This window comes from Panthera pardus, unplaced genomic scaffold, assembly GCF_024362965.1.
Source record: "Panthera pardus isolate Hobbes unplaced genomic scaffold, ASM2436296v1 HiC_scaffold_24, whole genome shotgun sequence".
Classification (NCBI taxonomy): Eukaryota; Metazoa; Chordata; class Mammalia; order Carnivora; family Felidae; genus Panthera; species Panthera pardus.
In genome coordinates this window covers 130,319,511-130,341,780 of record NW_026526810.1, presented here as the reverse complement: position 1 = coordinate 130,341,780, position 22,270 = coordinate 130,319,511, and the positions used below count along the sequence as shown (strand labels likewise).

At 56.3% G+C, this 22,270-nt stretch overlaps 1 protein-coding gene across 1 annotated transcript in view; it reads right to left on the bottom strand.

The window, feature by feature from the left end:
- Positions 1–22,059, bottom strand: part of LOC109274527 (protein TUNAR) — a 46,600-nt gene extending 24,541 nt beyond the window's left edge. Inside the window, exons 1-2 of the mRNA XM_053889767.1 lie at positions 21,422–22,059; positions 20,807–21,145 (exon numbers count right to left, since the gene is read on the bottom strand). Of these exons, the coding sequence (XP_053745742.1) occupies positions 20,807–20,818 (12 nt within the window). The 5' untranslated portion in view covers positions 20,819–21,145; positions 21,422–22,059. The remainder of the gene's footprint in view (positions 1–20,806; positions 21,146–21,421) is intronic.
- Between the last annotated feature and the right edge of the window lie 211 nt (positions 22,060–22,270).

Genomic DNA, 22,270 nt, shown 5'->3' with positions numbered 1-22,270 from the left:
TCTGGACAAAGCAAATGGTAGAGTCCAGGACAGGATGTAAATATAACCAAGTCCGATGCAGTGTCAACCTTAATGCAGAAGGTGCACAATGCCGAAGGCAAGAGGAAAGGGAAAAACTCTAGGGCACTAATCACCTCTTCTTACAACATGAGGTGACAGAGTACCCCGAAAGGGTGATGGAGAAAGACACTGATTTCAAGATTAAAAAGTAACAGATGGAAGCACTTCAATAAAAACAAGAACGGGCAGGGGCACCTGGGTGGCTCCGTTGGTTAAGTGTCCGACTCTTGGTTTCTGCTCAGGTCATGATCTCACGGTTTGTGAGTTCAAGTCCCACATCGGGCTCTGCGCTGGCAGCATGGAACCTGCTTGGCACACTCTCTCTCTCTCTCTCTCTCTCTCTCTCTCTCTGCCTCTCCCTCACTTATACCGTCTCCGCCTCTCTCAAAAATAAATGAATTTTAAAGAAAAAGAACGGGCAAAGGAGGAGTCAAATCTTCCTTTTTCGCTTTAGAGCATCCACAGTTACGGTGTGTAGGTGACAAATTCACTGCCTGGATATGAATCCTGGCTCATGCAGAAAGTGGAAAAGGGTTGCACTAAGGATTAAATGCATTCATATGAGTAATATCCACAGGGCAGTGCCTGGCACAAAGTAAGCACTCAAAATATATCAGGTATTTTATTACGCCTACCCCTGCCTTACAATGTGCAAACACTGATTGGAGAAGAACTTTAAACGTTGCATAAAAAGATATGCCACACAGAGCGATTTAAAGAAATGTATGTAAAAGTGAACTTGAATCAGGACATAAAGTATGACGACTATTTTAGAGACTGCTAAGCAGGGTACGGCATATGGGAGGGGAGCTTTGGTGAGGAAGGCTTCCCAGAGAGAGCCTGGAAAGAGATTCTGCTCTCTGCACTAGCCAAGTGTTTGCAAACTGTAGAGGTCTCTACCGCTGCCTTACACGGACATGACCGAGTATTATTATTATTACTTTTGGTTTTGCAAACGGAAAACATGTCTGGATACACCTTTTGGGGATGCTGGGCACTTTTTAAAAACTACTTGCCAGCAAATTCAGACTGCTTCTCTGTTGCTTACATTATTGTGCAGGGGAAAGCAAATGCTTGCAGAGGCTCTATGTCTCCGTGAAGAGAGGAACAACTGAGGCTCAGAATGGAGGCCGGAGGGCGCGGTGCAGCTCCTGGCTTGACTCTGGACTCCCCCAGGCCTTTCCCAGAAGTCCCAGCTTTATTCTGAGCCAAACAGGGGAGGAGGTACCTCATCCTGGGAGGTGGGGCTGGAAGGAACCTTGGGCCCAGAGTAAGGCCTGCATACTTCGCCAGTTAGCTGGACCAGCCCAACGCCTATTTCTGGACCTCTGCCTTAGTTTCCCCACAAAGCCCAAACCGGGCCCTGACACTGTACCTGGCTCATCCAGTGCCCTCCCTCCATGAGACCAGTCTCTGAGCCCCTTTTCTCCCCCCGTTGGCCACAGAACTGTTCGGGTTGGCGAGGGCAGCGGAGGCTGGGTGTGCTCCCCAAAGCCCACAGGTGTGGAGCCACAGAAGGTTCAAGGCCAGCTCTGCCACTTGCTGGCCATGTGACCTTGGGAACATTTCTTAACCCCACTGACCTGTGGCCTTCTCAACAATTCATTGATTTATGTAACGAATACTTTACTAAACACCTGTCCGGGGCCAGGTACCATGCTAAGTGCACGAAGCTCGTGGCCGGCTTGCAAGGAACTCAGCAAGGACAAGGCCACTTTGCATGGCTACTTCTGGAAGCGAGAAATCTGCAGGAGAGCTGCCCAGAGGGACAACCCGTGGTGGGCGGGGCCGAGGGCAGGGAGAACGGGAGGCTGAGTTAAGATGTGAACGAGGAGCAGAAGCAGAGAAGTGGTCCAGAGGAGCAAACAGCAGGTGGAAGGTTTGGGGCACAGAAGTGGTGTCACTGAGGTCAGATCAGAGGCTCGGTTGAGCCCCTGATGGGACCTCGTGAGGATTCTAAATCATTGGTGAATGCAGACGATAATTCTCACTTTGTAAAAACGTGAGGTTTAGGGAACCATGACCCGGGGGGGCGGGTCACTGGGCCCGGGGACCTCGCACGATCATGTACTGGGAGCCACCCTGTAAGTCACACGGACTAGCTGACTTGACCACCCCGCTGCCTGGATTTTGGCTCGCTTCATCCTACAACAGCCCTCCACCCGGACCCCTACACACACGCGCGTGCACACGCACCGAATGCAGGCACACGCTCGCACTTGGCTGGAACCGAGCTCTCTGGACGCTCGGCCTGACTGGGGTCCCAGCCCGTCTCCCACCAAAGCAAACCCGCATGCAAATCTGTCTTTCTCGCCCTGGGCTCAGCATCCCTCCTCTGTGCCTCTCTTCCGGGTGAGGACACAGAGCCCTTGCTCCCGCCCGGACTGTCCTCCTGCAGGGGGCTGACTGCTACTCCCTCCTGGAGACACAGCTCAGAGGTCCCCTCCTCCAGGAAGCCTCCTCTGACCCGCGCCTGCTTTCAGGGCTGGTTCTGCGCTCCCCGCACATACCTGGCTGGCTGCCAGCATTTGCCAGGAATCTCTAGAGACGCTGCTGTCTGACCCGACTCCCAGAGAGGGGACAGCGTTCCTGATCCACGTCGCAGCTCGGCACGGCTGCACGTGGTCGGGCAGTCCGCCTAAAGGGGACGCCACACGGCACCCCACACCGCCCCGAATGAGGATGCCTGGGCGCCTGGGTCCTCTGGCCGTCCTCTGCCTTAACTACACCTGCGCCCTGGCTGCACCTCATGCCAGGGCCACCCGAGGCTCCCTGAGGGGCCGGCAGCTCCTCTCTGAAGAGGTCCTGAAGCTGACAACGGTGCAGAGAGAAGCAGGTCAATCGTGAGAGGCTTGTTCTTTCCGGCATGGCCTTAGGGATTTTTTTTTTTTTTTTAATGTAAAAACCGAATAATCCATAGACCCACAGCTCAGCACCTGCAGAAGGTCACTGGCTTGATTCCAAATCTCCTCTCGAGGCCGACTGAAAACGGTTTACACCAAGGTAAAAAAAAAAAAAAAATGTCTCCGTGATCACGACTGCCGCCCGTGGCCTGCACGCCCGGTCCCCGTCTGCCTCGCACCCGTCCCTCGCGGGGCTGGAACACGGCTCTCCCTCCCCTGCTCTCCTGCCGCCCTGGGTTGAGACGGGGTGGCAGGAGGGGGGGGGGGGGCAAGCACACGGGGCTCCAAACAAGGCACGACTTTGTCTAATGCGTCTAATTCGTTTAGAGGTCCCCAACCCCTTGTTCAGATGCGGCTTGTTAACAGGAACTGTGCACGAGAGACGATGACAAAATGGCACCGGGTTCTCCAAGAGGAGGCCCATTTCCCTCAAACACCCTCAACATATGGCAAAATCAGCTTCCTACTTGGGATCAAGAGTGGCGAGGGCGTCTGTGTGCAAGGCACGGCGTTAGACCCACCACAGGCACCATGTGCATAAGGCCATTCCTTGCGCCGTCTTCCAACGATGAGCCAGGCCCAGCAAGGAGGCACATGGGCCCAGTGGTGCGACTGACGGGCCAGCCCTGAGCAGTGTCAGTGGGGAGCTTTTAAAAGTATCGGTGCCCAGGCCCCATCTGAGACCAGCTGAACCATAATGCCAAGCGAGGGGGCCCAGGCCTCAGCATTTTCCAAACGCTCCCAGAATTCCGGTGCTCAAGCGCGATGCCTCAGGCATCGATGAGGGTCTTCTCATCGTCTTAACTGCACCCCTGCTCTGCATCTCTGGGGCAGCTGGGGGCGTCCTGTTGGTCTTTCGGAAGCGCCCCCCCCACCTGCCCCGGCCCAGCCTTCGGGGAGCATTCAGGCAGCTTGGGAAATCAGGGTCCCTCACGGAAGAGGGCAGATCTATGTCCTCAAAGATTTGTGCAGGGAGTTTGTGCAGGACGGCCCCTTCTCTGCAGGCTCTGAGCCACTCCAGATTCTTCTTGGCAACAAAACTTTCCTGAAAGGGCCAGGCAGTTGATATTTTCAGATCTGCTGGAGCCGTGCCCACCCACGGTGCCCCAGAACCTCGTCTGCCGAGACCCTGAATCCCCATCCTCCGAACCTAACCTTGCAAGGGTGGCTTCTGTGCTACCCGCAGGACAGACTGCCCCTGCCCAAGCTCCTGCACCGCGTCCTACCCCTTCCGCTGCCGCTGCCCCCCCCCCCGGTCTCCTCCCGCCCTTGGCAGAAGACCCCCTAGCAAAACTCTTGAGAGGGTGCCTGTTTCCCTCCCTCTGGGCTCCTGCGGTGAGAACATTTTCCCACAGTCACTGCAGGCCTGCCACATGGTGACCAAATCCGAAAACACGGGGCAGTTGCCACGTGTCTGAAACCGTGCTGGAGCGAAGACAAGAGATGGCCAGACGTCCCTGCCCTAGAGAGGTCTGCGGTCTGCGGGAGGAGAGGAACCAGACCGCCCAAACGTCTAAGCTCTGCCCCATCTTCCCAGACTCGGCTGTCCCTTGGCCGCCCCGAGGTCGGAATGATACCTGGCGGAATAATGTGCCAGGTGCGGTCAGAAGCCCTGAGGGAGGATGCTATTATCCAGCCGGGGGTGGCCCTGCTCCCCAGAACACGCAGTGTGCCCAAGCCACCGCCTACTTGCCCCTATTTGGGCGGCATCCCAAACAGATGCCAAAGCAGCACGACCCGCCCCCATGAGCTCGAAGCCGGCAGCAGCTGACTTCACGGCCATCTCAGCAGAGGGGCCAGAGGACACAGGAGCCCAGTGGGGGGCATGTGCCAAGGCAGCCTGAGCAGGGGACGGGCGAGACCCCCCCATGGGCTGATAGAGCTAATGCTCACAGAACCTTCTGGTTGAGGGCGTGGTCCACGGGGGGCCCGCCCCGGCGCAGTCTCTCGGTGTGAATTGTGTCTCCTCAAGAGCTATGCCCAAGTCCTAACCGCTGGGACCTGTGACCTCATACGGAGATAGGATCTTTGCAGATGTAATCGAGTTAAGAAAAGGTTGTACTGGATTAGGGCGGGCCCTACATCCAATGGGTGGTGTCTTTGCAAGAGGAAGGAAAGGGAGGTTTGTACAGAGGCAGGCACACAGACACACAGGGAGACATCTTCCCACGTGAAGGTGGGGGGGCAGTGTAGATTATAGGGGTGCAGCCACAAGCCCAGGAGCGCCAAGAAATTGCTGGCAGCCTCCGGAAACCAGGAAGAGGCATGAAACAGGTTCCTTCTAGAACCTTCAGAAGGGGCCAGCACCTTGACGTCGGACTTGTGGCCCCCAGAACAGCCGGAGAGGACGTTTCTGTTGTTTCAAGCCACGGAGCTTGTGGCTCTGTGAATGCAGCCCAAGGAAGAAGCACTCAGCAAGGGCACACGACACCAGAGAGCTGAGATTGGAAAATCCCTCCCCCCTGCGCACGTCCTGCATAATGACAGGGGACGAAGTCCTCCGGGGTTAAGACCTGGCAGCAGAGAGACCCTGGTCCATTTTCCTGCCCCACCTGTGTGACCCTGGGCCCGCTCCCAAGGCAGCGTCATCTGTCATTTCGGGCCATTAAGCCCTGCCCCACTTACCCAGAGTTGCTGAACTTGACTGTGCCCTTGATAGGGCTTCAGACGGAAAACTGACCATGGGAGTCAGGGGACACTTGCGGAAGAGGACGGGAGTTAACTCTAAAAGCCAGTGTTTTCTCGGAGAAAGGAATCAACGTGAAGTCCACTCTCGAGGTCACCCCCACCCCCCACCCCCACCCACGCTGGTGGTGTCTTTGGAGCCCGGGAGGAGGTAACAGACAGGGCTCCACTCAAGCTCCACAGACGGCACAGACGTGGGACCTTCCAAATGGGAACGCGTTTTCGGAAATCAGTCGATTTGAGTGCATCTGCATTCGCCAAACATTTGCTCTCTTCAAAGTGTTTGCCAGCACAGATTTCTGATTCGTAAATGTTGGTTCAATCTCCACGTTGTGATAGGGCTGCCCTTCCAAATCCCAGCCTGCATCATGTGGCTTCCTCGTAGCCCAACCCTGCTCTGCCCTGATAGGAAAGCCCGGTCTGGGCTCTGTATGCTCGCTCAGAGCTGTGTCCGTGCCTCTGTGGCCGTCCCCGGCCTGGATGCCTCTATCTTGTTCCAGGCCTGCCTAAGCCAACACCTCTTCGGGGAAATTTCCCGAGCCCCTCCCCCTCCCCCCCCCCAACCTTACGGTCTCCGAACAGCTGGTGCATTCTGCCACTAGCACCCCCACATCACAGCTTGCCTTTGCTCTAAATGAGGGGACTCCACCCATCTTCCTCATCTAAAAGGACCCTTTTTTGAGCAGTCAACAACCTGGAATCAAATCTCACTCCTGTTCTCACTGGCTGTGCACCTTGGACGAGACAGGTGACCTCCCTGAGCCGCATCACGTCCGTCTTACAAGGTGCGAGCAGCCACAGTGTCCTGTAGAGACTCAGGACTGAACGTCAGGCTCGGAGCCCAGGGCTGGCACGTGTCAGCCCTTCCCGCCGCTCAAAGTGTGCTGCTGTTACGGCTAAGTCACCTCTGCAGACACCTTAATGCCCGTGGGTCCCCAGACCACCTCAGGTCTACGACCAAAGTCTTCGAAGCACTTGGCAAAATGAAAACACCAAGAACCATGCACGCTGATTGGCTAATGAGTTAAAATTAATCAAATGAATTGATTAAAAATTCGAAAATTCTAGCATGAGGCTCTTCCTATTTTTTTTTTTTTGAGATTTGATTTTTAAGTAATCTCCATACCCAACGTGGGGCTCGAACTCACAACCTAGAGATCGAGAGTCACGCGCTCTGCCGACTGAGCCGACCAGGTGCCGCCCTATTTTTCTTATGATTTATTGCACCGTGGTGGGAACACGGGGCGACTTCAAGTCTGGCAGTCTCGCGCAAGTCTTCGATTAAACAAACTTCCTCGCCTCTGTCCATCAAAAGGCCGGCAAGTACGACCCCGCAGTGAAGCGGTTTTGAGGCAGGGTGTTGTGACGTTGCCCCATCTTTCTCCCCCGCCTCCCCCCTCCCCCCCTCCGGGCACGCCCTTCCTGGGGAACCGTCCCACCTGCCTCTGCGCCAGCCAGCTCCGCAGCCACGTGACGGCACCTGCTGTTTAGACGAGAGGAGCCCCCCCCCACCCCGCACCCCATCCAGGCCGCTAGGTTCCCCTCCTGGGAATCCGGGCCCTGGCAGAAGGAGCGAGTTGGGAGGTCGGTCATACGGTTGCAGGGCTGAGGCTGCCGCTTTGGAGTGGGCGTTATTCGGCCATGTGCTCCAAGGAGCAGGAAGAGACGGCCGGGGGTGGGTGGGGGTGGGGGTGGGCACCGCCAGGTGGTGGGACGTGGCATTCCAGACGGACAGGAAAGAAGGTGTCCCGGCCGCTGCTGCAGATCGTCCTGTGACCGTTTCTCCTCTGTGAAGCCAGGCTGCCCCGCTCGCTTTTGGCTTCCGTGAAATGCTGATTCCTGATTACAAATCTCCCATCGCTTATCAAATGCATGTGTTGATCTTTCTGTTTTTGTGCCCTTCTAAGCTCCAGGAGGACAGAGACCCAAGAGGTCCTGTTGACACAGAGCAGGTGCTCGATGAAGCTTCTAGATGGATGAGAGGGCGATTACAAGCTGGCCGGGGGTGTCTGATTCTTGCCACCCCACACGCGCCAGCAGCAGCCTGGGTGGGGAGGGCGGGGGAAGAAGCCTCCTCTCTCAAGCTTTCAGGGAAAAATGAAGTGAGGGGTTCCAGAGACAAGCCAGAAGCCAGAGGGGGTGACTGCTCGAAGGCTTAGGGCGGGGCAGCCTCTGCTGAAGTCCCTTCTCATAAGGAGGGTCCACCCCCAGGGAAGGGCCAGGAGAGAAAAGAGGCCCAGGGGCAGCGGGGATGCTCTGTGCCCAGTGTGGGTACCAGCCCAAGGGACACAGACAAGAGCCTGGAGTTCACAGTCCAGGAGAGGTGAGTGGCCTGCGACACGGGGAATGAAGAACTAGGTAGTGCAGGGGGAGGACTGACAAGGAGGGGGAGGTAGACAGGGGAGGAGGAAGAGAGAGAGAGACAGAGTGAGACAGAGAGAATCCCAGGCAGGCTCCACACGGTCAGGGTACAGCCTGACTTGGGGCTTGATCTCAGGAACCGCGAGATCATGACCTGAGCTGAAATCAGGAGTCAGACGCAGGGGGGAGGTGAGGCGAGGGAGACCGCAGCAGGGTCTGTACCTGCACCTCTTTGAACCACAGGAGCAGACGCTCTTACACAGCTCTGCTTGCTTCTTCAGGGGGGATGCCTGACAGGCGAACGGGAAAGGTGTGGGGGCTTCCTACGGGGCAAGGTGGTCACTGTTTATAAATGCCTGAGGGTGACAGGATGTGCTATGACTGCCGGGGTCACACTCTACTGCCCATCGTCTACCCTGTGCTACACTGGCTTAGCACACACTGCAAATACCCCAACGCTCCCCCCCCATCAAAAGACAGAATCCAAATGCCTCCAATGTGGGAGCCTCAGGAACTTGCTTCTAAGGAGCAGGGTATATGCCAGAAGTGACACTGTGTGGTTTCTGAGCCAGGGCCATACGAGGAGGTACAGACAGACCCCCCTCCCCCCCAGCTGGCTCTTTCCTGAAACTCACACTGAAGCCTGTGTCACGATGTAGGAATCCGGGCTCGCCGGGCCAGCTGTGCTGGAAAGACCACACAGAGATCCGAGGAGCCTCCCCATGTCCCCAGGCCGTGTGCATCTTCCCAGCCTGGGTGCCAACGTGTGAGCGAGGAAGCCTTCGAGATGATTCCAGCCCCAGCCACGGTCTAAATGCAATCTCATGGGAGGCCTCCAGCCAGAACCACCGACCGGAGCCCAGGCAGCCCTGGACTCGTGGGCAAAATAAAGAGGGCTCATGTTTGAAGCTGCGATCTGGAAGCATTTCGTGTGCAGCAAGCAACGCTCTCTAAACCTTGGTTTCCTTGTCTGTAAAATGGGAACCGTCAAAGCAACTACTTTATCGAGCCGTTGCTCCGATGAAATGAAACGGTCCCCGCAAAGTCCTTATTTAGCACAGGGTCTCCACCCAGAGGAAGCCCCGAGGATAGAAACGCTCTGATTATCACTCACTGTTATCATGGCCACTGCACGGAAGAGAAACAAGGGCTCGGAAAGACCAACGCCAATTGTCCAGGAATCCCACGGGGCGTTAGATGCTCCACAGTCCGACCCTGAGAACAGCCTCAGATACAACGTGCGCGCTCCCGGCAGCGGCCGTGACCGTGATCACAATCACGCCGAAGAACTGTCATTCCTATCTGGGAGGTGCTAGGTCCACGACCAGAAAAACAAGAGGGGCGGAGGTCAGACGCTCAACACGTCTTCGTCTTTCTTCCTCAGCCCCTGCCTGCCTGGTTCCCACACGCTTGGCACCCGCTAAGGCTCCGGTCCCCTCTCGCATCGACAGTAAATAAGGTAGCGGCATCTATGAAATGTGCCAGCAGGCGGGTCCCTTCTTTCCCAAGCTGCAGTAACGTGCAGGCCTCCCAAGATTATTCGCCTAACGCGTGTGTTTACTAAGCGTGGGGGTGATAACCTGGGAAGGTCTGCAAACAATCCGTCCACAGTCGGCAGGGCCGTGACAGACGCATTTTATGAACGGGAACCGCACGTATATTTCTACCTAATAAAGCCTTGAAGGTTTTACTGTTTCGGAGTCAGCCGGCAGCTTCTCTGGCACCTGGGAGAAGCTACTGGATAAGGCGAGAAGCAGCCAGGAGAGCCGGGGAGCTCCCGAGGCTCGGCTGGGCTGGCGTCGGACAAGTCCCTTCCCACCCTGCACCCCTCGCTCAGCCACCAAGAGCTCTGCAGCGGCTCCTGGTGCTGAGCCAACTCTGTGCCCGGCGCTGGGGGGAGGGGAGGGCAGGGGAGCACACAGCTTCGAGGAGACAGACACGGACAGTGATGCCACAGGGCGCTTTGTGCCACACCCAGGTACGTCGAGGAGCTCTGAGCCAGTGTGACCGGTTTTCCCGGGACATTTGATGGGGCTGTTTGTGATACTCAGAGCTCCAGGGACCTCATCCTCCTTTGCTTCCATGACCAGATCCTGAGAACTGTTCGAATTTGCTCCAATTTTTTTTTTTTTTTTTTTGAGAGAGAGAGAGCACAAATGGGAGAGGCAGAGAGAGAGAGAGAGGGAGACACAGAACTGAAGCAGGCTCCAGGCTCTGAGCAGTCAGCACACAGCCCAATGCAGGGCTCGAACCCACAGACTGCGAGATCATGACCTGACCTGAAGTCAGACACTTAACCGACTGAGCCACCCAGGTGCCCCCCACCGCCCCAATATATTTTTTCTAATTTTTTAAATGTTTATTTATTTGTGTGTGTGTGTGTGTGTGTGTGTGTGTGAGAGAGAGAGAGAGAGGGGAATCTGAAGCAGGCTCCAGGCTCTGAGCTGTCAGCACAGACCCCAGCATGGGGCTCAAACTCACGAACTTCGAGATCAAGACCCAAGCGGAAGCTGGATGCTCAACCGACTGAGCCACCCAGGTGTCCCAGTATTTTTTCACGTTTACTTATTTGTTTCGAGAAAGTGAGCGTGCGTGAGCAGGGGAGGGGCAGAGAAAGAGGGAGAGACAGAGAGAATCCCAAGCAGGCTCCGCACTGCCTGCACGTGGCCCGATGCGGGGCTCGAACCCATGAACCGTGAGATCATGACCTGAGCCGAAAAAAAGAGTCAGACGCTTAACTGACTGAGCCCCCCAGGCGCCCCGATGCGCTCCAGTTTTGCTCTCTTCCTGCATTAAACATCCACACCAGCCTCAGAAACCAAAGAAGTGGAGAAACGGCCAGAGATACAGATGTCATGCCCAGCCCCCTCCGACTCTGACTGCCCAGGACCTTGGCTCTCGCCCTGGCTTCCCAGACAAAAGGCACAGGAACAAGGAGAAAGCCACGTCCTCCGTGCCCGGTTGGTGGCAAGGCGGCGCGAGTACAAACTGTCCGTGGCCACGTGGATGCCTGCCAACACTGGGCGCTGGCCAGCCTCAGAGATCATGGCTGACTCCAGAATGATCTGCTGTCCCGCTGGGCTACAAGCCCACTGTGCAACCTTGGGCCAGCAGCCTCTTGTCTCTGGACCTCGGTGTGCTGACCTATAAATAGGGCCAACGGGAGGGTGGAGTTGCATTCCTTCCTGGGCCCACGTTGCGGGGCAGTGAACTCTCTAGCACACGGCAGCTCTTCAAACTGCCCGGGATGCTCTGCCCTTGACATGATTTGGCAGTCGGCCTGTCCCAAGGAAGGCCCTTTGCCAGGGCCAGACTCCCCAGAAACAGCTAAAAATTTACCCACTGGCCTGTGGAACACGCTTGCTCTCTCTCTCCCTCTCTCTCTCCTCCCCTTAGCAATGAGAAGGCGGAGGCCAAGACGGGTGAGGTAAGCCTAGTGACCCCTGGAACCTTCTTCCCCGCGTCCCCTCTGCCCCGCCGGGTCTGCGCCCATCACCGCCCTGCCGAGCACGAGGACTTCACAGCAAATGGTCGCGGCACCCAGTGGCACACGCTTCAGTTACTGACACTGACTCCCTTTCCCGCCCATCGAGCCCGTCGCTGGGGGAAGCTCCGGGAAGCTGGCCGGCGAAAGTCTGCCCTGGATCCTCTCAGCTGTGGATGTAGGTCCGGGAGCATTGTTTTTAGGCCAGGAGCAGCCTGAACGCTTCTGCAGAGGCGCAGGGAGACCCATGGCCCGGTGAATCAGGCTGGGACACTGCCCGCTCCATTTCCTGTTGGCCAGAATCCACGACGGCCGGGCAGCGAGTGCCTGAGCCAGCGGCTCCCTCACCTTCCCTCCGAGCCCCAGCAGGGTCGCTGAAGCTGGGGTCTGGGCAGCAGGGGCCTGGAGAATCGCTCAATAAATACAGACCAGTGGACACGGTGCAATCGAGAAAACGGCCTGGAGGTCACAGCCCAGACAGTCACGCTTACATCCACACGGCACGTCTTCCCGAACATTTCACGTGTCTTCACTAGGATGTGCAAGTTACGGAGGGAGCGTGAAACGGGACCACCAGCTGGCTTTTTAAAACCCACACCCTCACTCAAACACCTCCCGTGGCTCCCCATCACTTAGGAGATACGGAACGCTCCTTATCCCGGCGTTTCAGGCCCACGCCCACCAGGCTGGGACTGATACACCTGCTTCCGCGGCGCGACGCTACAGCCCTCCGCCACCCCCGGTTCACCCACCCCCAGCGGTCCAGCGTGTGCAACGTCTGCTCCTGCTTCCCCTCCCCGAATGCCCTTCCGCCTCGCCGCGAATGGCAATGGCTTGGCGAACTGCCACTCATCTCTCGAGGTCAGGTGCCCCCAACCTCCTCCGTCCAAACCCATCTTTCCCACCTCTGCTCAGGCGCGCCGACCACTCTAAGGAGCTACAGGTGGTTACACGACACGGTTCCCGACGGTCTCGGGGTCAGCTGAAGGCAAGGAACACCTTGTCTACCGTCATCCTCCCGCCTGCGGGGACTCTCCGTAAAGGCCTGGTCAGCATACACAGAGCAGGAATCTGCAAGAGGACCAAAGCTGCACGTGAAAACTCCCCCTCGTAGAAGATTCGAGAAGCGTCGACCGTGGGCAGGCAGGGCCCGGAAGGGTCCGAGGTTCTCGTGGCCTTCTCCGTGTTGACGCACTGCTGGGTAGGCTGTAGGCTTCAAGAGGACCCAAACTAGTGCCTCGTACTGACCACAAAATCCCGCCTGCAAGACTCCTCGTAGCTCGTGTGTCTCCACCCAGTTAGGCACTCAGCTGGCCTCGGAGGCAAATGTTACAAGACGGTCCATCTCTCCCTCCTACTCACTATGCCATCGATATTTCTGGGTCCGGTTTGCTGTGCTTCCCCCAGGCCCCAGGAGAGCCACTCTTCACCCACAGCCCACGGCTCGTCTTCTCTGGTGGGAGAAGATAAAGGCCGGAGGAATACTGTCTAGGCCTCACTGTTCCATCCGTAGGAAGGCCAGAGCAGGAGTCAGAGAGGAAACCAAGCCAGCTCTGCTCCTCTGGAACTCGCGTCTCTCTGGAGCTTCACAGGGCCTAGAACGGAGCCTGGAGGTAGCTCTAGGTGTTCTGGGAGTGTTTGTGGAAGGAAGGGGAAGAGGGATGGCAGGATCATTGGGATCGGTGGCCGCTGAGGGAACTTTCCAGCCCGAGGTGGGGGAGGAGGGAAATCTAGCCTATTTCTAGAAACTTCGTTGGAAAGAGATTTCTAGGCCCACTTTGATAACCCCGTCTGGTGATGAGTCATCCTAAAATACGGTGCCCAGTTAAAGGGCTGCTCCTGAAACCACTTGTACTCTGGGGGAAGGCCTTTGAGATCTGTCCCAGTGAGCTTAAGCGTATCGATCTCATGGGTTTACACAGTAGTGGTGGGGCAGAAAATGGCAGCTCCTCAGGGCTATTCCCCACCCACCGAACACCCCGCCTCGTCAGTCCCCGGCCCCTGAGGGCTCTCGCAGAGTGAGCTGTGCGGTTTTAGGAACGACACAGAAACCAGTGTGGCTAGCAGGGCAGAAGCGAAGGCCAGGAGGCAGGAGAGGCAGTCAGACCCAGGGCCAGCTGGTGCAGGGCCCAGGACCTTCCCAAAGTCACTAGCCACCGCCCTCGGGGACACAGCGAGTAATGGAGAGCTCTGAACAGAAGGCAGTCATGAGCCTGGGGCCCCGCTGGAAAACAAACTGTGGAGGGCAGAGGGGAAGCAGAAAGGGTGGCGAGGAGACAGGAGGGTGGCCTGGGTGAAGCTGAGGAGAGTGGCCAGCACGGGAGGGGGCGCCACAGTCTGAGGACTTTGCAGCAGGAAAGGCCATTAGTGATCAGCCAGCCGTGACAACCAGCGGGTCTAGAATTTCGCTGTGGCTGAGACAAGAATTACTTGGAGGGTGTTAAAAACACAGATTCTGGTTCTGATTCAACAGGTCTGCAACAGGGCTGGGGCATCCGTACTTTAGTAAGCTCCTGGGGGTGTGCATGGAGGTGGTCCCCCAAACCCACTGGGGAAAAACCCTGCATGGCCCCGTCCTCGCACGGACAGCCTGGGAAGCCAAGGGAGGAACAGAGTGGGGCAGAGGCTCGTCCCCAGGCGCCCAGGTGAGACAGACAGAAGGCGGCCCGATGGACAGGCCCCTGACTACCCCCCAGGGAGAGCGTGTATTCTGCTGCCATAGCCAAGTCTCCCAGATTTTGAATGGACTGCTGAAGAGCGGGGGGTGGGGAGGATGGGGTGCCATCCCAGGGCTCGGGCAGAACCAGAGGCGGGCCCGCCGATGGGAGGAGACGGTGCCAGGCCCGGGCAGAGGGACAGCACAGCTCTCAAACTCCACAGCCATGTCGTGGGGAGGGCCTGAGGACAACCGGCCCTTGCATCAGCATCTACAGGGAATTTCGGGACTGAGGCGACACTGATCTTGTCAATAACACCGACCAAGGAGAGTCTCAATGTTTCCTTTTAGAAATCAAGTGTGCTGTTCCACTCCTGCCTTCTGGGTGGAGAATCCAGGGTCCCGACTTCCATTTCTGCCATTAGATTTTCACGTCGCAAAGCCAGGCTTACTTTTTTTAGAAGTTATTCAATAAAGCCCTCTCAGCACGTTAACGGCACTGTGTGCCTTCATAAATCATTTTCAGCGTGTGCGTTAGGCTCCCAAGACACATTCATTCTATTTAAAAATAAGAGACTTGTCAATGCTGATGATTAAAAAGAAGATGATTGTCGTTATCATCCACTTTCTGAATTAAAAGCAATAGAGGATCCTCCGGCGGTCACGTCAAGGCCACTATGAACTGAAACAATGTAACCTGTGGCAGAATGAAGCAGCGTGTTGGTCGGGATCTACGTTAGCAGAGAGAGGCTGAAAACCTGGGGTGACCGAAAAACCACAAGGCCCTAGACATTCCTTATTTGCTTTTCTGCTGCAGAATACTGAGTGCGGCATATATCAGCTCATCACAGATCATTAAGAAACTGAGCCAACTGGGAAGGCTGCGACCCTCTAAACACCACCACTGACCCTGTGATTCAAAGTTCAGTAACAATCACAGAAGCACGTAGCCTGGCAAATTACCAAGACCCACCACTCTGTGCCCACCAGGAGGGTTTGTGAAGGTATAGGCTCTACCCCTGTGTAAAGGTGCCCCTGCCATCTGTGCTCGTCCTAAGCCACAGACAGACAGCAGGAAAACATCTGAAATTCTTTAGTGAATTTATTCTAGGATCCTTGGTGCTGTAGATGGACATTCCATCATTTCCACGACCACGTCCTAAATTCTGTTCCTCGTAATCACAGAGCAAAAGTCGCAGACCTCAGGGGCGCCTGGGTGCCTCAGGCGGTTAAGCACCCGACTCGTGACTTCGGTTCAGGTCATGATTTCACAGTTCAGGAGTTCGAGCCCCTCATCTGGTTCTGCACGGGCAGCACGGAGCCTGCGTGGGATTCTGTCTCCCTCTCTCTCTCTCTCTGCCCTCCCTCGCTTGCTCTTTCTCTCTCTCAAAAAATTAAATACAAATAAACTTAAAAAAATTTTTTTAATAAAAAAGAAAACAATAAATAAGTCACAGACTTCCGTGCCCTCCTGCCTTATCCCCCGATGCCTCTGCATGGCTGCTTTTGTGTTTTCTGCCATTTAATAGCTGTACGTACTAGAAATCTGGCCCAGAGCTGAAAACCCTGGGCATCTGTTCTCTCAAGGTTTGGGGGCAAGAGGTACCGACTCTATGGGTCTCATGGGGGCCATGCAATGCTATTTCTAAATCACCGAATCAAAAAATTGTGCTGGCTGCAGAGAGGTTTGGGTATCTTACAGATGACAGGTGAATCACAGTGGAGATTTGCAACACATTGGGTCTCTTTTTTCTCGTTAATCACCTCTCACGAAACTTGAAGCTCTTGACAGATAAGCAGTTTAGTAATCCAGGGGAGGGAGAGGGAGGGTCCTGTTTGTTAAGAGGTCACTCTCATGACACAGGCAAGGCCAGCATCAGGGCTGGAAGGATGTTAAGCTGCGGTGGAAAAAGTAGCCTGGGTGTGGTTACTAGAATGTGAAGCCAGGTGACTTCAGTGACTCCCTAGCTGTCCGTACATCGTGTGTCTGGAACCTCCCATCCTGGGTATGGATGACACTCATCCAGATCTGCTGGCCTATCAGCAAAGAACAGCAGCGGCTCTAGGAATGTGTGTCGACTTCCGCCAGCCGCTCGAAAAGCCTGTTATGATGGCATCTCTATTCAGTGGCTCGAAAAGTTCTTCAAAACCTGCATTTCCCCCAACTTCCTGGAAGTTCTTAAAAGCTGCAGGTGAACCTTGAAATTCTGGTATCCTTTCCTCCTATTTCCTTCTGGCTTGTTCTTTCGGGAGGATTAACCCGTGTGGCAACTTGGAGAAGCAGTCAGGCTCCTTTGGAAAGCCTGTTACATAACTTTGATTCTGAAGCCCTTTTAAGGGGTGCACGCTAGCAACGCCTTCCGAAATGTCCCACGTGCCGGCTTGTGATCACTTCCCCCAGAACCCCAGGGTGACACGGGATCTCGAGGGGTTATTTTAGCCTCCCCTGAAGGACTACCAATACTAACCCTTTTTGGGTGGCACTTGGCTTATTTCTGAATATCTTCGGAATCTAATACATCAGGCACAGAGGGACAAGAAATCCAACGTCCTAACAAAAATGCCGGTGAATTCAGAAATCTCTGCAGGAAAATCACCCCCCACCCCCCACCCCCCGCCCAGGTCACCCACGTCAAATTGCCTAGACGCTTTCTCGGTGCCATGGTGTTATTTAGAAATTTGGAATGAAGGACCCAGTTTGGTTGCCAGGCACACTGCAGTGACAGCAGAAATGAGGTGTGGCACGGGTGACTTAATTTGAAATCCTCCCCGGTTCTGCCATTCACTAACTGCGCGGGTCTGAGCGACACGTTCCCGGTGACTCTCGAGCCCCGGGTTCCTCATCTGGAACGGGAGGTTGGTGGCGTCTACAGAAGACAACGTGTTTAAGGACTGCTGGATCCCTTCCCCACCGTCTCCTGTCTCCTCCCGTACCCTCTGTATCTGCTGGTCACTGCGGCTTTGTCCGGAAAGCCGACCTCAGACGGCAGTGACTTCCAGGGTTGCAAGAAAACCCTCGCAGAGAACCCGGCAAAAATACCACTGCCAAATCCACGAACTTCTCACCACTTTTTCAGCTTCAGCTGAGTTCAAGGCTCTAATTAAAGTACTTTCCATTTTCAAAACAACTGCAAACAGTAATTACACACTTCCCCTCCCTACCTTCCAGGAACGGCCTGAGATGGAAGCAGAAGCTCCGAGTCCCCAAGACTTCAAGTTACACAGACAAAACGACATATTCTTCCTCCCCCAACGACCCAGAGTATACAAAGCCTCCCGCGCCTCCTGCCACATGGACCCTGGAGAGGGTCACGGCTCACTCTAGGCTTTTCAGACGTGCCCAAGACGCTACCCTGAAAGGAACCCCGATCGGAGAGTTGGCATAATCACCTTTAGGATGAAAGTCCCATCATCACACATTCAGATCAGGGTCCCCACTTAGGGTGATAAACGGCATGTTTTATAATGACCGGTTCTCCTTACTGTTTATATGGATGTCTAATTGAAGATGTTACGTAACCTTAAAGTACGGAGCATTCCAGAGCTATTAATAACCGGCTGCATCCCAATCCGAGGACTCTTCAAGCTTAGAGTAGGAGAGATCACCTCCTACTAACACACACACACACACACACACACACACACACTCATGCACACACATGCACGGAAACATACATACTCGCTGCAGGTGCCTGAACTGAGGCCTAGAGAACAGGAAGAATATGTCCAAAGTCACAGAGCCAGTGAACAACAGAGTCAGGAACAAATCCCGTGTTTCCTTGACTCTGGGGATGTTCCTTTCATCTGTGCCTCCCATAGATACCTCTGTCCATCCCTAATGTTGTAGGAAATCTCTGGCACTTGAACTGAGTTCTCAGGATGCTGGGCATGTCAGCTCCGAGCAAGACTTCAGGGTCTAGATCCCGGTTCAGAGACGGGATGCCAACAAGGGAAAGCCTCGTTGTTATTATGCATTTGGGACACATGCCTGTCCCGTCATCCCAAAAGAAATCGAAGGCACCCAAAACATATCTGCACATGAGGCCACTAGATGTATGGTGTGCATGAGCTCAGTTTTAGAGCTCTTCCAAAAAGAGGTAGGTTCGAGACAAACCCAAAACTGAAAAGGGAGAATTTATTCCTCATTGTACATTTTCATGCTAGAGATGGGGAGCAAAAGAAAACAGGAAAGAACCGACAAATTATAAACTAAATTATCAGGAACGGGAGTACTGTTTTACTGTGAGTACTGTGGTTTCAGATTTCGCGGTGTAAAAACTGTTCTTTCGTAATTACATTAGCATTTTCAAAAGTAACTCAACGAAGACTGTTTCTCTGCATTCATTTTTATTCAAAGCCTGACCAGTTAGCCATGAGGAGCCAAAGCACACAATGCTGGGACTGATACGCCCACAGGAGATGCTTTATTAGCTGCTCGCAGGCCCTATGAGCTATGAGCATGTCGCAATGAAAGCTTTGCTCTGGTTTTGTGAATTTCAAAGTCCCGAAACCTGGGAGCTTAGTTTCTGGGGAAAAGGTGAGACACATGCCCATTTCACTGGGGAGTCAGTAACACTTTAAAGGACTGTTAATCCACCTCTTTAAAAGACCTATGACAACCCCATTAAGGGCCCATAGGTCAAGTTGACGGATTTAGCTACAACAGGCGAAGAATAAGTCAGGGTCTCAACATCCCTGTGACCCACCTTCTTTTGTCACAGTCCCTCTGTGTCCCTGCTTAGGGATAGACTGCACCCATCACTAATATAACCGGCAAACAATGGGGGGGGGATCTAAACATCACTTTATTTACATGACTAATTGTTTAGGCTAAAAAAGCTTTACCTATGCAACTATGATGCATTCTTTCTGGAGGGCAGGCTCACCAGCTTGCCACTTTCTGGCCGGCTGGACATCTAATTGACGCACTGTATTTCATCAGTTCGTAGGGGCCAATGTCATTTCTCCCAACGAAAAGCCTAACCTCTCCCATAACCTCAATCTGGCACCTTGGGACATTTTACAGCCGCCATGCTTTAGACCAATAAATAATCCACCAAAGCACCGCTCAACCTTCCCTTCTTTCGGGTGGACCCCGAATCTTGTGGGTCCCCACTTCAACCCCTGCTTAGGGATAGACTGCACCCATCACTAATATAACCGTGTCCTCTTCCTGGAGATCAACAGCCTATTCAGTGCAGAACTATCAGTCCAAATGCATGTGGCTGATGAGCTCACACACCCTGGCTCAGGCCAGTAACCCGCTCTCCTCCCGCTCACAGAATTGTTTAGTTGGAAAGGAACGGAGAGGTCATCCAGTCGGACTCTGGGAATCGGGAAACTGAGGTTCCCCGCTGCTAAGGGCTTTCCCTGCCCTGACACGAACACTGTCCATGTCATGACAACCAAGCCTAATGCCTAGACACTCAATCGATTAACTAAGCCGCTCAGACCAGCACCAAAGGATTCCATGTGGCTTCCCCCTCCAGGATCGACCTAAGTGCACTTAAGCAAACAGTGAAAAGCTGCAAGCCTGACAACTGGGGACAAGCAGAGAGAGCCCCATGTCTACCGTAAACCCCCCCATCCCCTTTTCTTCTAGGCTAGAAAGTGCGAAGTTCTGCTGAAAGGGAGGGTTGGCAAGCATGAGCCAGGATAAAATTTCTGACAGGGTCAGTTCCTGAACGGTGGCCATCTGGGATCAGCCCCAGCGCCTGTTAAATAACCATCTCCAAGACTTACACAACCAGGGGCGGGGAGCCCTGATCAGCCCTCACCCCACAGAAAGGTTTAGGTCACGGCTTCTGAGGCTGAGCATGTGCAGGCAGGCACAGCCCGAAAGGGGCTCAGGAGAGGAACCAAATACTGCCCTTGGCATCCTTGAAGAGGCCTGGGAGACACAGGACTGCAGAAAAGACAGCACCCCGGGGAACATTTTTATCCTCCCCCCCTTTTAACTAAGGGAAGTAACCTTCTGCCTGCAATTCACATTAGGGGCTAGCAGCCACGTGAGGGAGGAATGGACAAAAATGACAGGCTACCGGCAATGTATTTCACCAGAGCAGATACTCACTGGCACAAGTATTTCCACACACATGCAAATGATTCCAGAAAGAGGCAGGTAGCAGAACTGGGACAAGAGTGTGTTTGCTACGAAAGGGATCAGCTTGGTGGAGAAGCCGGTTTCCAATCCTGGTCTCTCACATGCTGGCCCTGTGACCTTGATTAAGTCATTCAACCTCTCTGGGCCTCAGTTTCCAAATCTGAGCCATGGAAGAAGGGGAACCGACTTACCCAGCTCGGCTTGGACACCCATTACGTAGTCACTAGATAGGAGTCGTCTCCCTCCACCGATGAGTCTCCCCCCACCACCGATGAGTCTGAACCAAGATGCATATATCCCTATCTGGACCAAACAGGTCTCCCGCCTGCGTGACAAGCCCGCATCTGCCTCCCCGATGGCAGAGGAAAGCCCCGCGTCTCGAAGGCGCCAGGGCTGTTCAGCCTCCCGGGCAAGGTTTGAGGGTGGAGGAAATGGAGGGGTTCCATCGGAAGCCCCGCTGGCTTCCAGGCTATCGGTGGGGGCCGGGAAGGGGGCTCAGAGGCGGCCTCCCGGCCGGAAAGGGCTTTGTTCCCGAGGCGGAGGGCCTGGCTTACCGAGCAGCGCATCCGGAGGCGGGCGGGGGGCGCGCGGGGCACGCAGCAGAGCCACAGCCCGGCCCGGGCCCGAGGCGCCGGAGCCGAAGGAAGGCGAAGAGGAGGAGGAGGAGGAGGAAGAGGAGAAGAAGGAGGAGGCTGCCGCGGGCTCCTGCCTCATTCTCCCGGGCAGCGCTGACCCGCTGGCCGCCGCCGGCTGGGGCTGGCCGCCGGGCGCCGGACCCCGCGCGCGCCGCTCATGTCCCCGTCCGCCGCTGGCGAGGTGTGCGCGCAGCCGGGTCGTCTCCGGGCGGCGCCCCGGGGCTCCTCATGCCCCGCGCAGGGGCTCGGCGGGAGGATCTCGGGGAGGCAGCGCGCAGGGAAAGAGAGAAAGAGAGCGTGAGAGCGTGAGAGCGCGCAGAGCTGCACCCCGCCGGGGCCGGCGCCCCCGGCAGGACCGCGCCGCCCCACCCACCGTGCCGCTGCGCCCTGCGCTGTGCGCCCGGCGGGGCGCCGAGCCCCAGAAACTTTAGCACATGGCCGGGCCGCGGCCGCGGTGGCGGGAGCTGCCGGGCTCCGCGCGCGCCCACCCCCACTCCCTCCCCGCCCCAGCCCCGGCCTCCGAACCCAGCTTACCGGCGGCGACGGTGACCGCGGCGGTGGGGCGCCCACCCGGCCGCGCGCAGAGCGGTGCGCACCGGCTGGGAAGGAGGAGGGGGCCGGCGGCGTCGGGGTCCCTGCGAGGGAGGGGCACCTGGGCGGTGGCGATCCGCGCCGGTTAAGGCATCCTGGGAGGGGGGCCGCGGGCGAGTCGGGGTCTGCGGCCGGGATGCGGGAGGGTCCGTGCGTCCCCGCCCGCGCCCCGCGGCGCGGCTGCTGACGGCGCGCGCGGGCTTCCCCGGCCGCGGGTCTGCGGAGCCAGCCCCGTTACCTAGCGACTCGCTCCGGGGAGCCCAAGCTGACGCGCGCCACGAACGGGGCTGCGGCAGCCGAAGGGAAGGGAGGGGAGGGGGAGTGTAGGGGAGGGGAGGGCGGGCGGCTGCGGCCGGAGCTCCTCCCTCCCACCGCCTCCCACCAGCGCTGGAGAGGGGGCCCCGGGGAAGACGTGGCCTCAGCCTGGCCGGGGCCGGTGGGGGCCGGTGGGGGCCGGCGCCGGGCGGGAAGCGGATGGGGGAGGCACGGAGATGCTCCTTCCCCCTCACCGGGGACGCAGCAGCAGGTGGCGGCGGCGTGGCCGGCTGAGGCCCGGCGCCCACAGGCTCGCCGAGATGGGCCTGGCCCGGGCGGGAGCGCGGCGAGTGTGGCTGTGGGCGCGTGGGTGTGTGTGACATGCTCCCACCCACGTGGCGTACATGGGACCTGAGGACGCGAGTGAAGGAGGAGCCTCCCCCTTCCTTGGTCTCCCTCCCTCCTTCCTGGACATTCTGCTCCCTGCGATGACTGTCTCTCATCATGGAAGTACAGGTCGCTCTGCTCCCTGCTCTG